Genomic DNA, 16,776 nt, shown 5'->3' with positions numbered 1-16,776 from the left:
GAGGCCGGGTCTTCCAACATGACAATGACCCGAAGCACACAGCCAGGATAACCAAGGAGTGGCTCTGTAAGAAGCATATCAAGGTTCTGGCGTGGCCTAGCCAGTCTCCAGACCTAAACCCAATAGAGAATCTTTGGAGGGAGCTCAAACTCCGTGTTTCTCAGCGACAGGCCAGAAACCTGACTGATCTAGAGAAGATCTGTGTGGAGGAGTGGGCCAAAATCCCTCCTGCAGTGTGTGCAAACCTGGTGGAAAAACTACAGGAAACGTTTGACCTCTGTAATTGCAAACAAAGGCTACTGTACCAAATATTAACATTGATTTTCTCAGGTGTTCAAATACTTATTTGTAGCTGTATCATACAAATAAATAGTTAACAAATCATACATTGTGATTTCTGGATTTTCCTTTTTAGATTATGTCTCTCACAGTGGACATGCACCTATGATGACAATTTCAGACCCCTCCATGATTTCTAAGTGGGAGAACTTGCAAAATAGCAGGGTGTTCAAATACTTATTTTCCTCACTGTATATGTAGTCAAGACTTGGAGTGGGATGTTCTTTACTGATCTATTCATTTTGACATCTCACATCTAAAATAGCTATACAGTGTTACAGCTACCGAACCCATGAACGCTCTGTCAGACCAAAAATTGCACTCATTCATTTTATTGATACTGTTAGTTGCTGCTATAAGGGGTGTTGTAGCAGAGGTTCTAGCTGAAAATATAGATCTGCTTTTGACATAGCACAAGGCAGCAGCATCACTCACAATCACAACATCAAATCATCATCATGTATGTAAAAGCACACAAAGTTCACTACGCAAGTGCAGAAACAAATGAAAAGATGACAGGTGCCAATGCTATGATCTGAATGCACCCTAATTGCTTGCCAGTGTTGACATTTGACAGTTTCAAGAGTTCAATAACTTCATGCATCAGTTGCTTACTCCCACATGATGGAGCATGCATAATGAAGTATAGTAGCACATTGTTTCAAGTGAAGTAGCCACAGGAGAAAGGGATGATTCACATGAACATAGTGAAACTGGAGAACTGTCTACTACTGATACTACTAAGTATCTCTATTGGTACATTTAGGGAGATAAACATGTGCTTTATTACCTCAGGGGACCAGGGGCCACTCCCCACCCACTACCCATGTATGAGAGAGGGAAATTTGACTTACCTAGAAATTGTCGTCCATAGGTCATAGTTCAACCTCATGCTTCTTCTGTGTTTAATTACAGCCGGGTCAGGTGGAGAATGCATTCATTGTAAAAAGTATACGCATACTGTGTGTGCGTGTACGCGTGTGCGCCTTCTGGTAATAAGACACAACGGAGCATGATAAGATGCAGGTTGAAGGCATGGAGGTATGATTTGTGGTGAGCACCAAGATGTTCCATTACTCAAACAACACTCGCATAACAATATTGTTGCCAGCAAGTTGCGTTTTGTATTGAAATTCATTATTACTGACTTTGTCTAGGGGAAAAATCTTTTTGTAATACTTGGCTAGCAGCTAGCCTATGCATCGGTGATCCTGGGGTAACACACACTCTCACTCTCACTCACAAATTTGCTTCTGTAACCACCAGACTACTGTCAGGGCTTTGTTAGCCGTTGCGTTGTACTATCAAGTGATATAAGGCCTTCATTACTCCCATATGAAATGCTTTTCTTATCACTTAGTGACACTTTGAAATTAAATTCAAAACTGTGAGGGGACATAAGTTTGCAGATATACCAGATATGAGTTGTGAAATGCACGTAGAATTAGGTGTAGCACTACAGCATAAGTTGTTGGTCTAAAAACAAAACAAATGTTTGTTCATCTCCCCTCCAGGCAACCAAGTAGTGACAGTGTGGCCCAGACACCTCAGCTCCTTCGCCGCTACCCGCTTGAGGACTACCATGACTTCCCACTCTCACCAGACGTGGTGTTTTTCTGCCAGCCAGAGGGCTGCCTGAGTATACGCCATCGTAGGGTTAGCCTTCGTGACGACTCCTCATTTGTTTTCACGCTGACCGACAAGGACTCAGGAACCACCCGCTATGGAATCTGCGTCAACTTCTACCGTTCCTTTCAGCGAGGACATCACCGTACTCGCGGGGACAAGACGAGCCACACCGAGACAGCAGCACAGGCGGCGGAGGCCACTAGTGACGGGTCTGATGGCAGCAGTGGAGGCCCACACTCCACGTTATCTCCGCCTAACAATGCTGAGTCAGCACCTCCGCCAGCCTCGGGAGAAGAGAGTGGACAACTAGGTGCCGAGTTAAACGCCGGCAAGTCCCCACAGCAAAGGCGGCGCGCTGCTAGGATGGCAGCCAGGAATCGCAACAGCACGCTGACCTCGCTGTGCATACTCAGCCACTACCCCTTCTTCTCCACCTTCAGGGAATGTTTATATATTCTCAAGAGGCTGGTGGACTGCTGCAGTCAGAGGCTAACTCAACGAGCTGGGCTCCCTCGTGCCACTCAGAGGTAAGGCTTAGGATAGTATCTGCATGTCTTTTCACCCTGGTTCACATTTAAACATACATGTACTGTTTTTAAGGCACATGGCTAATTTGGTTTGAAGGTGGCCACTATCCAAACAAACTTTGTACAGAAATACCTAGATGTGGTTGATTGCTATGAAATTGCTGAGCACATTCATGCTTTCCAGATGATGGACACTTACTGTTTTTGACATTCAGTGACCTTTTTTTGTTATGTCACTCATCGGGCAAATGTCAACTTTGATCGCAATATCTCCTAATCTAACAGACATATTGCAAATAGGAAATTTGCAGAGTACGTTCAGATTACCAGGGTGATAAAACATCTAATTTAAATGAACCCATGACATGTATTTTTACAGCATCAATTTTTAGTCCCCGACTTGGTTCTACTGCTTTCTTCCAGCCCTCATCTGCTTCTCTCATGGTCCACCTGTTATGTGTATGTTTGTGTTGCATAGTTAATACAAGCGCCTTTGTCTGTGGCTCCATGCAACTTTGCAGGCCATCTGCAGCTTGTGTCATGTTTTCACAGTACGCTTTATGCTATCACACTCCACCTTGATGATAAATAATGGCAACCAAAATAACCACAGTGCATTTAAAAGGTTATGCTTTGAATTATTTATTACAGCAAATACTATTTCATCCAGTGTTTATAAATTTAGCTGAGGTACGAAGACCAGTTTAAGAATAATAATAATTGTGTATGTTAAGTAATTTCTTAGAGATGTTACCAAAAATGGTGGTGTTGAGATGGATAAAAGATATAACTCTAAATCAGAAAATAAAAATAGAAAAGGTATCCACTGTATATACAACACTATGAAAAAATGGTATTTAGCAAAGAGCTGACCATATTTTATGTTGGATTTTCTTAATATACCACCATGACTGATTCTTTTAAGCTGCCGAAAATACTCAGCTAGCTGTACACTGTATTTTGCTGTGACATTGAGTTGGGACGTGACAGTATTTGCCGTGCTTTTTTTGGTTATTTTATTGCCATGGGTGACACAATAGATGAAAATTTTGGAGTGACAAAGCGTTAATTAGGCTGTCACTCCTCACTGGTATAGGCCCAGATTGTTGGTCACCCAGGGTGTATGTTCATTCTCATGTTATTATAGCTGAACAGCTGCAAAACCAGTACAGCTTTTCCCCATGTCACTACAAGGGATTGTAAAATGTCTAATGCACAGTTAATCTCATACCTTGCCATTTTTCTCTGTGGTATAGTGTCGCAGCCGATCAACATATCATGTGTATAGAAGTGTAGTTTCTCTGACAACCTTGAAAAAATGCCATTCAAGCCAAAGGTTGAAGAGACCTGAGAGTATTTCTTTGCTGTCATGGTTGCTTGAAATGTAGTGTGGCAAAGACGGGAGAAAGAGGCGAGCCATTGCATAATGGCTGCAAGCGCTTTGTGCAGTGGCGGCTCTGACAGATTGAGGTCTCTGCTTGCCTTTGGGTAGCAGCTGCAGTTGGTGGGAGGGCTCCAAAGGACTAATGATTTATCTCCCTTCTTGTTAGACACACAGTATACACTCTTGAAAGGGTTTAATGGCACCGTGTGTGTAGAGTAGGGGGCATTCACATCACTAATTCGGCACGTGCTTAAGAGCCTCTCCTGTGTTTTCAATCTCATTTCCTCATCATATTAGTGATTTTGCTGGGTGCCAAGTCTTCATTTTAGCTGTTTACAGCAATAAAATGAGCAAATAATTTAGTTGGATCTGTTTTTAACCCTAAAATTACTGTTGATTGAATTGGGGGAAAAAAAGTTTTATTAAGCTTAGCATAGTATACATCTCAGTGGAACATTTTAATTATATCAATGCTAATAATAGTAACTGTTTTTAATGTCACTGTGTAATCATGCTGTTACAATGTCTTCTTTTCTTTACAGTTTCTCATAACTGTTCAGGCTGCCAGTAATTGTTGCTGACCTACAGTGCATTCTTGCATTTTGGACTGGCTTTTGCATTTATATCTATGTCACACTTTGAACTATTCCTGTTGGTTTTTCAGTGTTTGGGGGAAGGGGAGGAGGCACTTCAGTTAGTGCTAAAACAATTTTTATTTAGGTTTATCAAGCAAAAATGATTTCTCAGATTAGAATATCTATTGCTTCTCTCTGTTTGATATCATTATAAACATATTATATTTTGTTTTGGACTGATGGTTTAATGTAGTGTAAGGAAATACTCAAGTTTTCAATGAGGTCTGAATTTACTCTCTGTTTATGTCCTTTCCAGGGACACTATGTGGCGGGTGTTTACTGGGGCGCTGTCAGTTGAAGAGAAAGGCAGCCAGCTGCTAGCCGACCTGCGGGAGATTGAATCCTGGGTGTACCGGTTGCTGCGTTCACCTGTACCAGTGGCAGGTCAGAGGCGTGTGGATGTTGAAGTCCTGCCCCATGAACTCAAACGGCCACTCACATTTGCCCTGCCTGACAATTCTCGCTTCTCCATGGTCGACTTCCCCCTGCACCTGCCCTTAGAGCTGCTGGGTGTGGATGCCTGTCTTCAGGTCCTCAGCTGTATCCTGCTAGAGCACAAGGTAAGAATTTGTATTTTTAAAGACCCGGAAGAGATGTGTGGTTGCTTTCGACTGTAACAAAATCACCTTCTGGACTTTTTTAAAGACCCACTGGTTGTTTGAAGGAGTAAGGACAAGTTATACTTAGCATGTTGTGATCTCCCTGCTTTGACAAAGAACGTTTTCAGGATCTCATGGGAGACATCCTGAGTGACCTTCATCAGACATTTTCTGTTAGATGTAGGCTCATTGAAGCCATTTTACTGCAGCATGGACAAAGTATGATGGGTCAAAAGAAGACTCTGTACTCTGAATGACAGAAAGGCAAGACTCATCTCTGTGTCTCCTATCTTTAACACAAGAAACATTAGTAGGGATGTAATAGAAATCCGTGTTTGGCTGGTGTAGTGTTCTGTTGTTGCTGTTGGTTTACAGTGACATTGATACGCTGGCTCATTTGCAGCTACTCCAAATCAAACCTAAGCTTCACAGCATCACACTCCTGAAAGACCATACTGCTGGATAAATGCTAGACATTTTCTCTGCTTTTCTATCACTCAGTGTTTCTCAATAATAGAATTTATCTGGCCCACCTACCTAAATTCTCCCACCCAGAAACGTTTTTATTATCCTAAATGGGAAATTTGGCTTAAAATGCTGATTGGTTGAAAGGTCTTCCTGGATTGTGAAGATGAATTCAATACATCATTAAACTCAGTCAGGCTGAACTAAGTGCTGACTGAAAGCTTTGAGAGTCACCTCCTTTCAAGGACTTTGTGCTGCCCAATGAATTTTTCATAAAAGCCCTATTTTTAATATTGCTGTTAGGAATCCAAAGCAAATTGAGTTTAAATTTATATTACAGACCAAAAAGGGGAAATATGATAAAAATAAAAAGATAGATGAGACATATTTGAGTGAGAGTGGACCAGAGCAAGACGCCAACTATGTTACTGTGTCTATTTACATGTGACAGTATGAACATTACAGGGCAGTGAACACTCACCAAGTTTGTATATAAATACACAGGAAAATATAAATTTGCTTTATTCGCTTTAATTTTTTAAATATGTTGTGTTTTTCAGTCTTTTATTCGTGTTTCTTTTTTTTTCCCAGGTCATTCTTCAATCGAGAGATTACAATGCTTTGTCTATGAGCGTCATGGCCTTTGTGGCTATGATCTACCCTCTCGAGTACATGTTCCCTGTCATCCCCTTACTGCCAACATGCATGGCCTCTGCTGAACAGGTAAAACTTAACATTTGTTATAAATATATTTCAAATGGATGATGTCTTTGTTTTAAGATTTTTACTAAACATAATTTTATAATTGCAAATTCTATCAATTGTGAGAACATCAAATATTGACTGACTAGTATGTTTTCTCTTCCACACAGCTCCTTCTTGCCCCCACTCCCTACATTATAGGTGTACCAGCCAGCTTCTTCCTCTACAAAGCTGATTTCAAAATGCCAGATGACTTGTGGCTTGTGGACCTTGACAGCAGCAAGGTTAGTATATCAGTATGGTGTTCTTCTCCTCCTTCTGATCTCGTGTTGTCTTTTATTCATCATGTCCAGATTTAGCTGACAACAATATTTTTCTTGCTTATCTAAATTTAGAGGGGTTTATTTGTCCCTAGGTTATAGCACCAACCAATGCAGAGATTCTACCACCTCTTCCAGAACCCGAAGCAGCTGAGCTTAAGAAACATCTGAAACAGGTACTGCATGTGATTTGTCTGATTCATCTTAAATATTATCAGTTCAAAGTTTTCTGCTCAGCCCAAAACCAGTAGCACAGCTCATGTTATATGATCATTTTGCAGAGAAATTGCTGGAACCTGGGTGCTCTGGAGCCGCTCTTTGATGTTTGTTCCCAGGACTGTTAGTTGATTTCACTCTTATATAAATGCAAAACTTCTCTTTCAGAAGTGTGAAGAGTAGGGGCTTCCTTCTTCACCAGATTGTATGTATTGTAGATGAGTGTGAGAGCATTTGAAATGGGTTTTGTAGTGCACTAACATAAACAAATGTTTTTCTTTTCTTTTTTTCCTGTTTTCTTTGCATGCTCTAGCTCTTGGAGGTAAAATCAGATCCTAGGATCCTGCTACCCAACAAAACCTTTAGTAATACCGGTAGTAACTAACTTGCCTCCCTAACCCGATTATCTAATGTAACATCAGAATCTGGTTCTGATTCATGGAAAAGCCTCACTTGTTCGTACTTCCACACTGTGAGCAACACCAATAACATATCACACCAAGTTCCGTCTTTGCAAAGATGGATGCACAACTGATATCATCACTCACACAGTGTTTTTATTGGTCAAGAAAATTTAGTCATGGCTGAACTTAATTACATTTGAAGTTTACCAGGCAAAAAAAATTCATCCTTAACAGTGTTCATAAATGTTAACAATAAATGAAATCCTTGTAATGATTTTCCACATTTTCCTTTACTGTAAAATGAGACCGACATGCTAAAATGACCTAACATTCACTTTTTAAATACATAATTATACATTTAAATGACACAGGGACATCACCAAAGTTCAATATCACTTTTAATAAAAACTGGCAGCCAAACACAAAGTTTCACAAGTTATGAAGTCAACACATACGCTGAAGCTGTTATGTTTTTAAGTATAATAACATAACATTTTATTGTATTGTCTAATCTAATACAAGCAACGTGGAACTTTCCTCACATGTTTTGTTCAAACTTTACTTGGTGTTTATGAAATTAATTTAGAAATTTAGGTGAAAATCTTTGCTTACTCTTGTTCAGTTTAATATGCCGTGAATCAGAGCCAGTTCGTTAGCAATGTGTGATTAGCAGCTCTCTCCCTGTGTGCGAATGTGTGACTGAAGGGCCGGTGTGTAGGAGTGTGCAAAGCCTCAGTTTAGCAGTTGTGTATTTGGAAACAAGCACACAATATTGATATCTTTGAATGGAGAAAATGTCACTGAAGATGGTTTAACTTATTATCTGAAGACTGTGATGCCAAAGCAGAATGCTGCTGATGTGAGAGTCACTGAAAATACTTGCACTTAACACTGGATAACTAAAATAAATCCATTGTATTATTTCTGCTCACCCGATATTTTGCTACAGGTGCTTTATTGTGCAAGTATTTTATCTATGTTTCTGAAAAGATCTGCTATTTTGTATATGTCATCACCACTCCATTGTAACCACTGGTTTGTCCCAGCTGGTCACCATGGATTGCTTTCATGTGTCTTTTAGTGGCTGGATTCTGTAGGTGATGTCTGGTTTTTGGTCACGTTACTGCTTTGTCTGTGTCTCTCATTGTCTTCTATGTTAAGCATAAAAAAAACTCTCTTCTTTCCACATATTCTTCTTTCTGTCTCTCTCTGTCTCTCTCTCCTCTTGCTCTTGCATCATCTTTTCAAAACAAACACAAATGTATCTTTTCTCATCTCCTTTCTTCAGTAAAGTATGGTAGTATTGTAGAATTGGAAATGAAAATGACCAAACGGCAAGACGTCTCTTTCATTGCAAAAACAAATCAAAAATAACATCAGCACTTTTTTTAATGACTTTAGATCTATTTGAGTCACATTTGGGTGGCACCAAAATATAGCACACTGTCAGCACAAACCGACAAATAGGGAAGTACTGTTGAAAGGAGCCAAAGAAAAGAAAGGGAAAGGGCCATTGTTGTGACCCTTCCATCGTGCTGTTCCAGTGTCCGTCACAAAGTTATCATTCCAGGCCTTCATGTGATTCTCCTCGCATCTCTCTTATCCCCTTCCCTAGTGTCTGGTTAGGTTGACCGTGATCACCCAAAAGCAGATCTTCTCCTCTGAAAATAAGGTTACTCATTTCTCCTCCTGTGGAATGTGTAATGCCCCTGCACGGATATCTCCTCTCTCACATTATTTTGCTTGTCACTACTACTTGTCTCCTACTCTTCAAGACTTGAATAAAATGCATAACAGTGTCACAGAATGTTGCGGACCAGTTTTTGATACACTGCTTAGCTCTGGCTTGAGCATGACTGAATGTGCGTGCATCTATCTTGGCATCAGTGAGTGTTCTTGTAACCAAAACAAGATATGATGAAGCTAATCACTTTGACAAATATAACATTCATCCAGACCCAGCAACTAAATGTTCCATTATGCTAAGCTAAACATTGACACTTGAGTCTGCAGCAGTTCCTTCAAAGCAAACCATGCATAGTGACTTACTTTCCTTGTGCCCCTCCTCTAAAAGGACACACCCACCACAGGCATCAACATGCATAAAACCGACCCTTCAGGTACATTTTATAATAAGAGTAAAGTAAAATTGTGAAAACTGTAAAACTGGGGAAAACCTAGGTTGGGACCTAGGGTTTATCGTCTCTTACTTCACATAAATACAAAACTGGGCAGCAGAGATGCTTGGTAGTAAAATGAGTATGTTTGTTTAGATAATTTTCATTAGATAATCCCATAAAATCAGCTCTTAAACCAGAATTTCCATGTTTAAGCCCCCAATCTAGCAGTCAGTCACTTTGGCCTTAATTGTTTTGCCTCTATAGAGTGTGTAAACATTTATATAATGTCCCATTAAATTTAACAAATTGATACCATTAAATGTTGATGCCAATCGTGGGAGTGGTCTGTCACAGCACTGTGTTTTTGTCTTCAGATCCACTGCTATGTTTATAATTCGTGTCACTGTCACCTGTTCTAGGCCTTGGCCAGTATGAGTTTGAACACCCAACCCATTCTGAACCTGGAGAAGTTCCACGAAGGCCAGGAAATGCCCCTGCTCCCACCTGGACGAGATAAAGCTTCGCCATCTTCCACAGAGTTCAACCCTCTTATTTACGGCAATGATGTTGATTCTGTGGATGTCGCCACGAGGCAAGCCATGACTGTCTCTTTCCTTTGTTAATTTTTCATATTTCTCTCTGTAAAGAACTCTGAAAGGGGAAAATAATGACTGAAAAATTATATTTAGAGATGCACCTACATTAAATATCTGGGTCGATAACGATGACCGATAATTATCTGTTTGTTGTTGCCGATACTGATATGATAACAGATAATATTATTATTTTTCTAATACAACTACAATATTTAGAATATCTGTAGCTTCTTAATAATAATTAACAATAGTATAATTTTATTAATTATCTGCTAATAATACCAGCTATCTATAATAATATCAGCTATCTATATATTGTACAGCTTAATGATATTTATTTTACAGATCACAAGACCTATTAAGCAAGACTAACTTTTTTCTTTTACAGGGTCGCCATGGTACGGTTCTTCAACTCCCCAAATGTTCTCCAGGGGTTCCAGATGCACACTCGCACCTTGCGCCTCTTCCCCCGGCCTGTGGTGGCTTTTCAGTCAACTTCTTTTCTTGCATCTCGGCCACGGCGCTCTAGCTTTGCAGATAAACTTTCTCACACCCAGGCAGTGGAGTTCTATGGAGAATGGGCTCTCAATCCCACCAACCTCGCCTTTCAGAGGATACATAACAGTGAGACTCATTTAAGATGATTGTAGTCTGTATCTTGTTCCGTATCCATTACAAAAGATGTTATAAAGTAAGTGTTATATATAACATTATACTCTGTACATTTCTGTTTCAGATGTGTTTGACCCTTCCTTAATCGGGGACAAGCCCAAGTGGTATGCTCACCAGCTACAGCCTGTGGTCTACCGAGTGTACGATGGAAGCTCCCAGCTGGTTGAAGCTATGGCTGGTCCCTTGGAGGATGAGGGCAATGAGTCTGACCCCACAGACAGGTGAGAAAGAACAAGATCCTTTTCAGCACAACAATCCAATTTAATCGTTTTATTTGAGTTATTGGTTTATTGTGTTTTATGCTGTAGGTAATTTTTAATTTTATTTGTTGCAGTGGTAGTGACAGTGAGGCATACGATGACTCCAGCTCATCCTATTCCTCACTTGGGGACCTTGTAAGTGAGATGATCCAAGGTGACATCCAGGGAGACACACCAAGTAAGTATTCGTAATAGTGTCATTACAAGAAATGCCTTGACTGTAATTCCTTCTAATATTTTATCTCGATGTCTTAGGCGTGGACCCGCCTACCCATGCTGCACTGGGAGATGCTAGTGAAGTTGAATTTCAAGACTTTGAGGATTTCAGGGAAGGTCATGGCTCAGAGGGTCCACCTAGTGGGGACGGACCCATCGAACCTTCTGATGGACAACCTCTTCGCTCAAGCTCCAGCACAACTGCAAGCTCAAGTCCTAGCACAGTCATCCAGGGAGTCAACCATGTGTGTGATCATTCCAATCACTGTGAAGCTTAAATTCACTTGGAAACTGTATATTTTTCCTCATCTTCCTTACTGTATTTTTGTAGAAATTAAATATCTAATGCTTTGATGTGTATCTATTTATTGTTTCTGTAGACACAATTTGTAACAAGAGCTGTAAATTTGCAAATGTCATATTCATCAGGAAAAAAAGAATAGTGCCAAACTAGAGCAATGCAGAATTAATCTATTCTGTATAAAAATTAAGGAAAGGAGAACTTTATTTGCACAAACACAAGGAGTCATTAACACAATTCCCATTAATATGTGTTGTCATTTTTTCAGGACCAGGGGGAAGCACCTGAAATTGAAGCATCAGCAAGTGCCGCTTTACAGAACTCTGTCCCCTCATTGGGGAGTCAGCCATTCCTCAGACCTACTGCTGATTCTGGCCTGGTGGACTCAGTCAACAAAAAACAGGAGTATGATAACCCATACTTTGAGCCTCAGTATGGCTTCCCCTCAGAGGATGATCCTGATGCAGAAGAGCAAGTGGAGTCATACACCCCTCGATTCAACCAGAACCTCAATGGCAACAAGTGTGTTAAACTTGTTCATCACTTGAATGAGTACACTATCATCATTCAAATGGGCTCTCTGACCAAACCATGCAATGTTCTCTATCAAAACGCAGCATGTCAAATTACTCTCTCCATTCATGGTGGTCTTGAATCATTGGTGGTGCTGTGTGTGTTGTGAATGCTTGAGAGTTTCCCAGCAGCATGCATATGTTCCTGTGTCTATGACGCATGGTAATGTCTTTTGGTCACCTTTTTAGGGCACAACGTCCTTTACGTCCCAGTAGCCTGAGGCTCCCAGGAGAGTCTGACGGGGAGGGAGACTCTCGCAACAGCTCGCCAAACTCCACCATTTCCAACAGCAGCAATGATGGATTTGGAGGACTCATGTCCTTTGCCAGTAAGAATATGTTATTTGTCCAGGTTTTAACACATGGAAAGTGGGCTGATTTATGTGGGTGATGACCCAACTACATGCAGTTAATGCTTGAACACACCCCCTCACAAATTCAAAAATGCATTCAAATCCAGAATCTACAGGGAGTATAGTTGCCTAGAAGAGTGAACATAATGTTGCCTTGTTATAGAGGTTTCTGTTATTTTCTCTTTTGTCTAGAGGACAGAATCCCTTGGTTGTATGGACATTTACATATTTATTTATTGGTTAAATTATTTCTCTGTGTCTGGATCAGTTGCATGTTCTTACCAAAGGCTTTATCACCGTTTTGATCAGAGTAATGTATGTGACTGGTGAAGAGTGTTAATAATTATACTTTTTTTTTTTTTTTTTGCTCGATCATTCATTTATCATTTTATTCCTATTTTCTTATTATACTATTATCAATCCCATTCTAGGCAATCTTTACAAGAACCATGGCACCAGTTTCAGTCTGTCCAATCTTGCTCTTCCCAACAAGGCAGCGAGGGATAAAGCAACGCCTTTCCCCAGTCTGAAAGGTAGGACAACACAGCTAACCTGACCACTTTTACATCTGTTCAAATTTGTCATGAAATTGGTGTTTCTGTCATCTTATTGTCTGTCCCAGTTAATCAGTCTGGTAATAAGAAACATTATCATAAAATGTGATATTTAGGACATACCAGTAGGAAGAGTTAAAGGATAAAACAATTTAGTGCTATTTTTGTTTTTCTGACCCTCTCATTTAATGTTTTATTTTCATCACATCATGCTTACAGTCATGTTATCTGTTTATTAAGAGATTTGTTTTGATTATTTGATGATACTAATTTAGTTTACAGTCAAATACTATGATTTGAATCCTCATTTTATACACTAACAATTCTAATAAAAACTAGTTCTAAATGGTCCTAACTTTGATTATTCATTAAAAAAACATAACTAATGTACACTTGTTTGAACAGAAAAGCATAGTATTTCAGTATTTCTTTCAACTTTAGTAGTATCTTATTTAATTAATTTACTGTCTGTCCTTCTCTGCCTTTTTTTGTTTTCATTGCTTTGCCACAATAATTGTTTTGGGTAAAAGAATATTTCACTTTTGATATTGAAGAGGAAATGGAACAAGCAGGTCTGTAGAGATGTTTTTAAAGCCTGACTTTCTTCTCACTGGATTGCCAAACAGATATGGCACTATTTTAAAAGAGAATATTGAGGGGATATCAAACAAAGTTTTTCTCTCAAGAGTAACGGGAAAATCCACTCAAAAACAGACTTCATGTTTGTTGTTTCCATGGTCTTGTTCTTCATTTGCAGAGATGAGCAACTCTTTCTCATGTGCATTTTTGAGACTATTGATTAATTTGGCTTGTTTTGCATTTTTTACTATCATTAGCGTGGTAGTATGAAGTAGTTTAATCGAACATTGGTACAAATTAGAGCTGCACTAAACTACTTTGATCAATTTGAGTAATTTTTGAAGAGAACAATTCTCTGATTCCAGCTTCTTAAATGTAAATATTTTCTGGTTTCCTTTCTCCTCTGTGAAAGTAAACTGAATGTTTTTGGGTTGTGGACAAAACAAGACATTTGAGGACGTTATCTTGGGGCGAAACACATAGACATTTCCTTCCACTTTCTGACATTTTGTAGACCAAACATCTAATCAATTAGTTGAGAAAATATTCATCAGATTAATAAACAATGCAAATAATTGTTACAGACCTAGTACCAATGTGCACCCAGGTATCATTTGGAAGTAGATAAATGTGGTATGTCAAAGGCAGGTCTTTTCCCACACAAACAGAAAGATTAAGCAATCCAAATAAACTGCAGGATATATGGTTTTATGGGTGTAAGGACTCAGATGTTTATATCAGATTAACTGCAGTTACACATGAATGGAATCCTAAATGTAAAAAAAGGAATCTAACTGCTGTGGCAGCTGATGGCTCATATTTAGCTATGTTTGAACATGAGCGAAGGTAAATTATGCACTGCACAAACAATGTCATGCTTTGCTAAAGATACAGGGACTAAAATTGCACTCGGGAATAGAGTTATTAAACTGGCTAATATGAGGGTTTTTGGGGTTTTTTTCGTTTAAAAAGCTAATATGAATTCTGTTTAGGCTGGATTTTCACTTTAATTTTTACCGAGAGAAAAAACAGGCGAAGCATGGTAATCTAACTCAATAGCTCCACTTCGTGTGGAATAGCTGCCATAAAAAATGTTCTTTGATTATGATGTGTTTTGTCTTTGTTGTTCAGATGCCCCTGACAGCCCGGGTATGTTATGTCTGGTGTGACAGTTTGTTTTAGCCCCCTGACTAGGCTTTTCTTTATCCTTGAAGTGACCTATACCTATCTCACCACCTTCTCAGCATAGAGCTAAAATGTATATCCATGCCTTTCCCTCTGTTTCTTTGCCATTCCGCTCTGTGTGACTGTTGGGAGTCTTTTTGCTCGGTAATGCACACATTTATAGTCAAAAGATTTCTTCTGTGACTACAGACTGTTTTTGGTGTGGCATCTGCACATCCTTACTACTACAAGAAGGATGATCAGTCCTTTTTGAACTGCATTTACCTAATTCATGTTTTGTTGTAGTTACATTTATGTCTTTGAATGACTTTCACAGAAAGATCTGTCCTTAGTGAATGGAATTTATTTCCCACCTGCCTCCCGACTATTTTGCCTTGCTTGCTTGTTTGGTGGCTCCCATTGTTGAGTGTTTCCTTCCCTTTTTGAGGTCATTCACTATTTTAATAAAAACAGTGAAGAAAGTTTGAAGATCACAGGTTTTCTAATGAAGTATTTTGCTGTGTGTCACGATTATCTGATGAGTTATGTTTTTATGCTCAAAACGATTTCTGCCTTACATCACGCACAAATTCTTAAACAACTCCATCCATTACTCTGTTACTGTACATTTTCATTGTTGATCTGGACTGTTCAGCATTATTCCCATGGTTCAGGCTACTGATATACAACAAAGTATGAGCTATACATAGCTCTTACTTGGCACTGTAAATGTTGAATGTGCTGCTGAACAAAAGGCAGTAGTCATCATATCGAACTCTTTCAGGATTGATACCATCGTCAGTACATATTGTCTTATTCTCTTTTCTGTCTGCCCTTTTCTCTTATTTTTGTATTTCTTTGTTTTGGCACCATGTTGAGTGTGCATGTCTGTTGTGTTATGGGTTGATGTTCAGACTGGTTGTGTCTGGGCCGGTGTCCCTCTCTCTGTCCACCTTTTCGCGGCACTAATTCTGGGTTTTGTGTGCAGTATTTGGGCTAAATTCTCTAATGGAGATAATTACAGAGGCCGGCCCGGGGAGCGGAGAAGGTGGGTTCTGCCCTTTTTATTGAGTGAGCTGCATGCTTCTCCAAGCCAGTCAACTACATCTCCCAGCATCCCCCTCTGTCTATCCTCATTTCAGTCACCATGTGTGTCATCAAAGATCCAGTGGAGCATTGAGTATGTTGTCTTACCACGCTACCATTCATAGTGATGTTCCCCTTCTTCAGACTAACTGCTATTTCACTCCACAGTATGTTTAATTTTAGCCTTATGTCAAGCGAGTTTCAAAAGAGAAAAAAGTATACCTAGATCCAACATCAGTAATCACAGAATGTGAAATTTGAAATAATACATTATGCAACGAATAACCACAGCGAAGCAAATGAGGCACATGACACAGAACAGGATGTTGGAGGATATGAATAAATTGAACTAAGCTACCAACATCTGTTGTTTGTCATTGTTTTCTTGTCCTTTATGCTCCTGTGACCAGTCGTGCTGTAATTGTGCTATACACAATGAGCGGCGGCTACAGTAAATTTATGCACAATTTGAATATAACTGGTAAAAATATTTTGTATTATCAATTAACTAAATCCAGGGTTTTACCAGGCAAAGATACTGGTTGTCTAGATGGTTGTCTTATGTCATTAAAATGACAATTCTGCAGTGGACCGACTATATAGATAAGGCATGATGTTGCTTATTCTGGTGCATTTCATGTGTCACATAAGAGATGTCAGGTAGGGTTGGGGCAACTGAGGTTGTCTGAGAGCTATCTCAAGAGGCTTTGGGTAGTTGTTGGTATAATTAAAACAGTACTGGAACATTATTAGTTCGTCAAAAGCCATGGCCAGTGTTGGAACATGGATTGAACAGTGTTCTTAAAGCTGGGGTTTGCAGATCTCCACGCTAGCTGTCCATTCTCAGTGTCTGTTCTGTGTGTGTGCTGAAAAAAAAATCCGGTGTTGTGCACAGCCGTTCCAGACATGATTTGTGTGTCAGGTAACGTTAAATGACTGGCCCATACACATTCAGATTACTTTCTAGTTTGCCAAGATATGCTGTTGTGATGTTAGCTCTAGTAGTGGGAGAGAATGGCTGGAACTGGTTTGCAGTATTTGGACCGTTTCGTCCTTATCATATCATATACATATCGAATGCAA

The 16,776-nt window shown here is 39.6% G+C and overlaps 1 protein-coding gene across 1 annotated transcript in view; it reads left to right on the top strand.

The window, feature by feature from the left end:
* madd (MAP-kinase activating death domain) overlaps positions 1 to 16,776 on the top strand; it is a 51,593-nt gene that overhangs the window by 7,025 nt on the left and 27,792 nt on the right. Inside the window, exons 3-15 of the mRNA XM_046032628.1 lie at positions 1,854 to 2,495; positions 4,771 to 5,074; positions 6,170 to 6,301; positions 6,451 to 6,564; positions 6,696 to 6,776; positions 9,760 to 9,932; positions 10,325 to 10,560; positions 10,673 to 10,829; positions 10,943 to 11,046; positions 11,124 to 11,329; positions 11,654 to 11,907; positions 12,147 to 12,286; positions 12,742 to 12,843. Coding sequence (XP_045888584.1) covers positions 1,854 to 2,495; positions 4,771 to 5,074; positions 6,170 to 6,301; positions 6,451 to 6,564; positions 6,696 to 6,776; positions 9,760 to 9,932; positions 10,325 to 10,560; positions 10,673 to 10,829; positions 10,943 to 11,046; positions 11,124 to 11,329; positions 11,654 to 11,907; positions 12,147 to 12,286; positions 12,742 to 12,843 — 2,645 coding nt within the window. The remainder of the gene's footprint in view (positions 1 to 1,853; positions 2,496 to 4,770; positions 5,075 to 6,169; positions 6,302 to 6,450; positions 6,565 to 6,695; positions 6,777 to 9,759; positions 9,933 to 10,324; positions 10,561 to 10,672; positions 10,830 to 10,942; positions 11,047 to 11,123; positions 11,330 to 11,653; positions 11,908 to 12,146; positions 12,287 to 12,741; positions 12,844 to 16,776) is intronic.

The sequence above is a fragment of the Micropterus dolomieu genome, linkage group LG20 (assembly GCF_021292245.1).
Source record: "Micropterus dolomieu isolate WLL.071019.BEF.003 ecotype Adirondacks linkage group LG20, ASM2129224v1, whole genome shotgun sequence".
In the NCBI taxonomy this organism is placed as follows: Eukaryota; Metazoa; Chordata; class Actinopteri; order Centrarchiformes; family Centrarchidae; genus Micropterus; species Micropterus dolomieu.
Note: the sequence above shows the minus strand (reverse complement) of the source record. Positions and strands in the feature narration are given on the sequence as shown.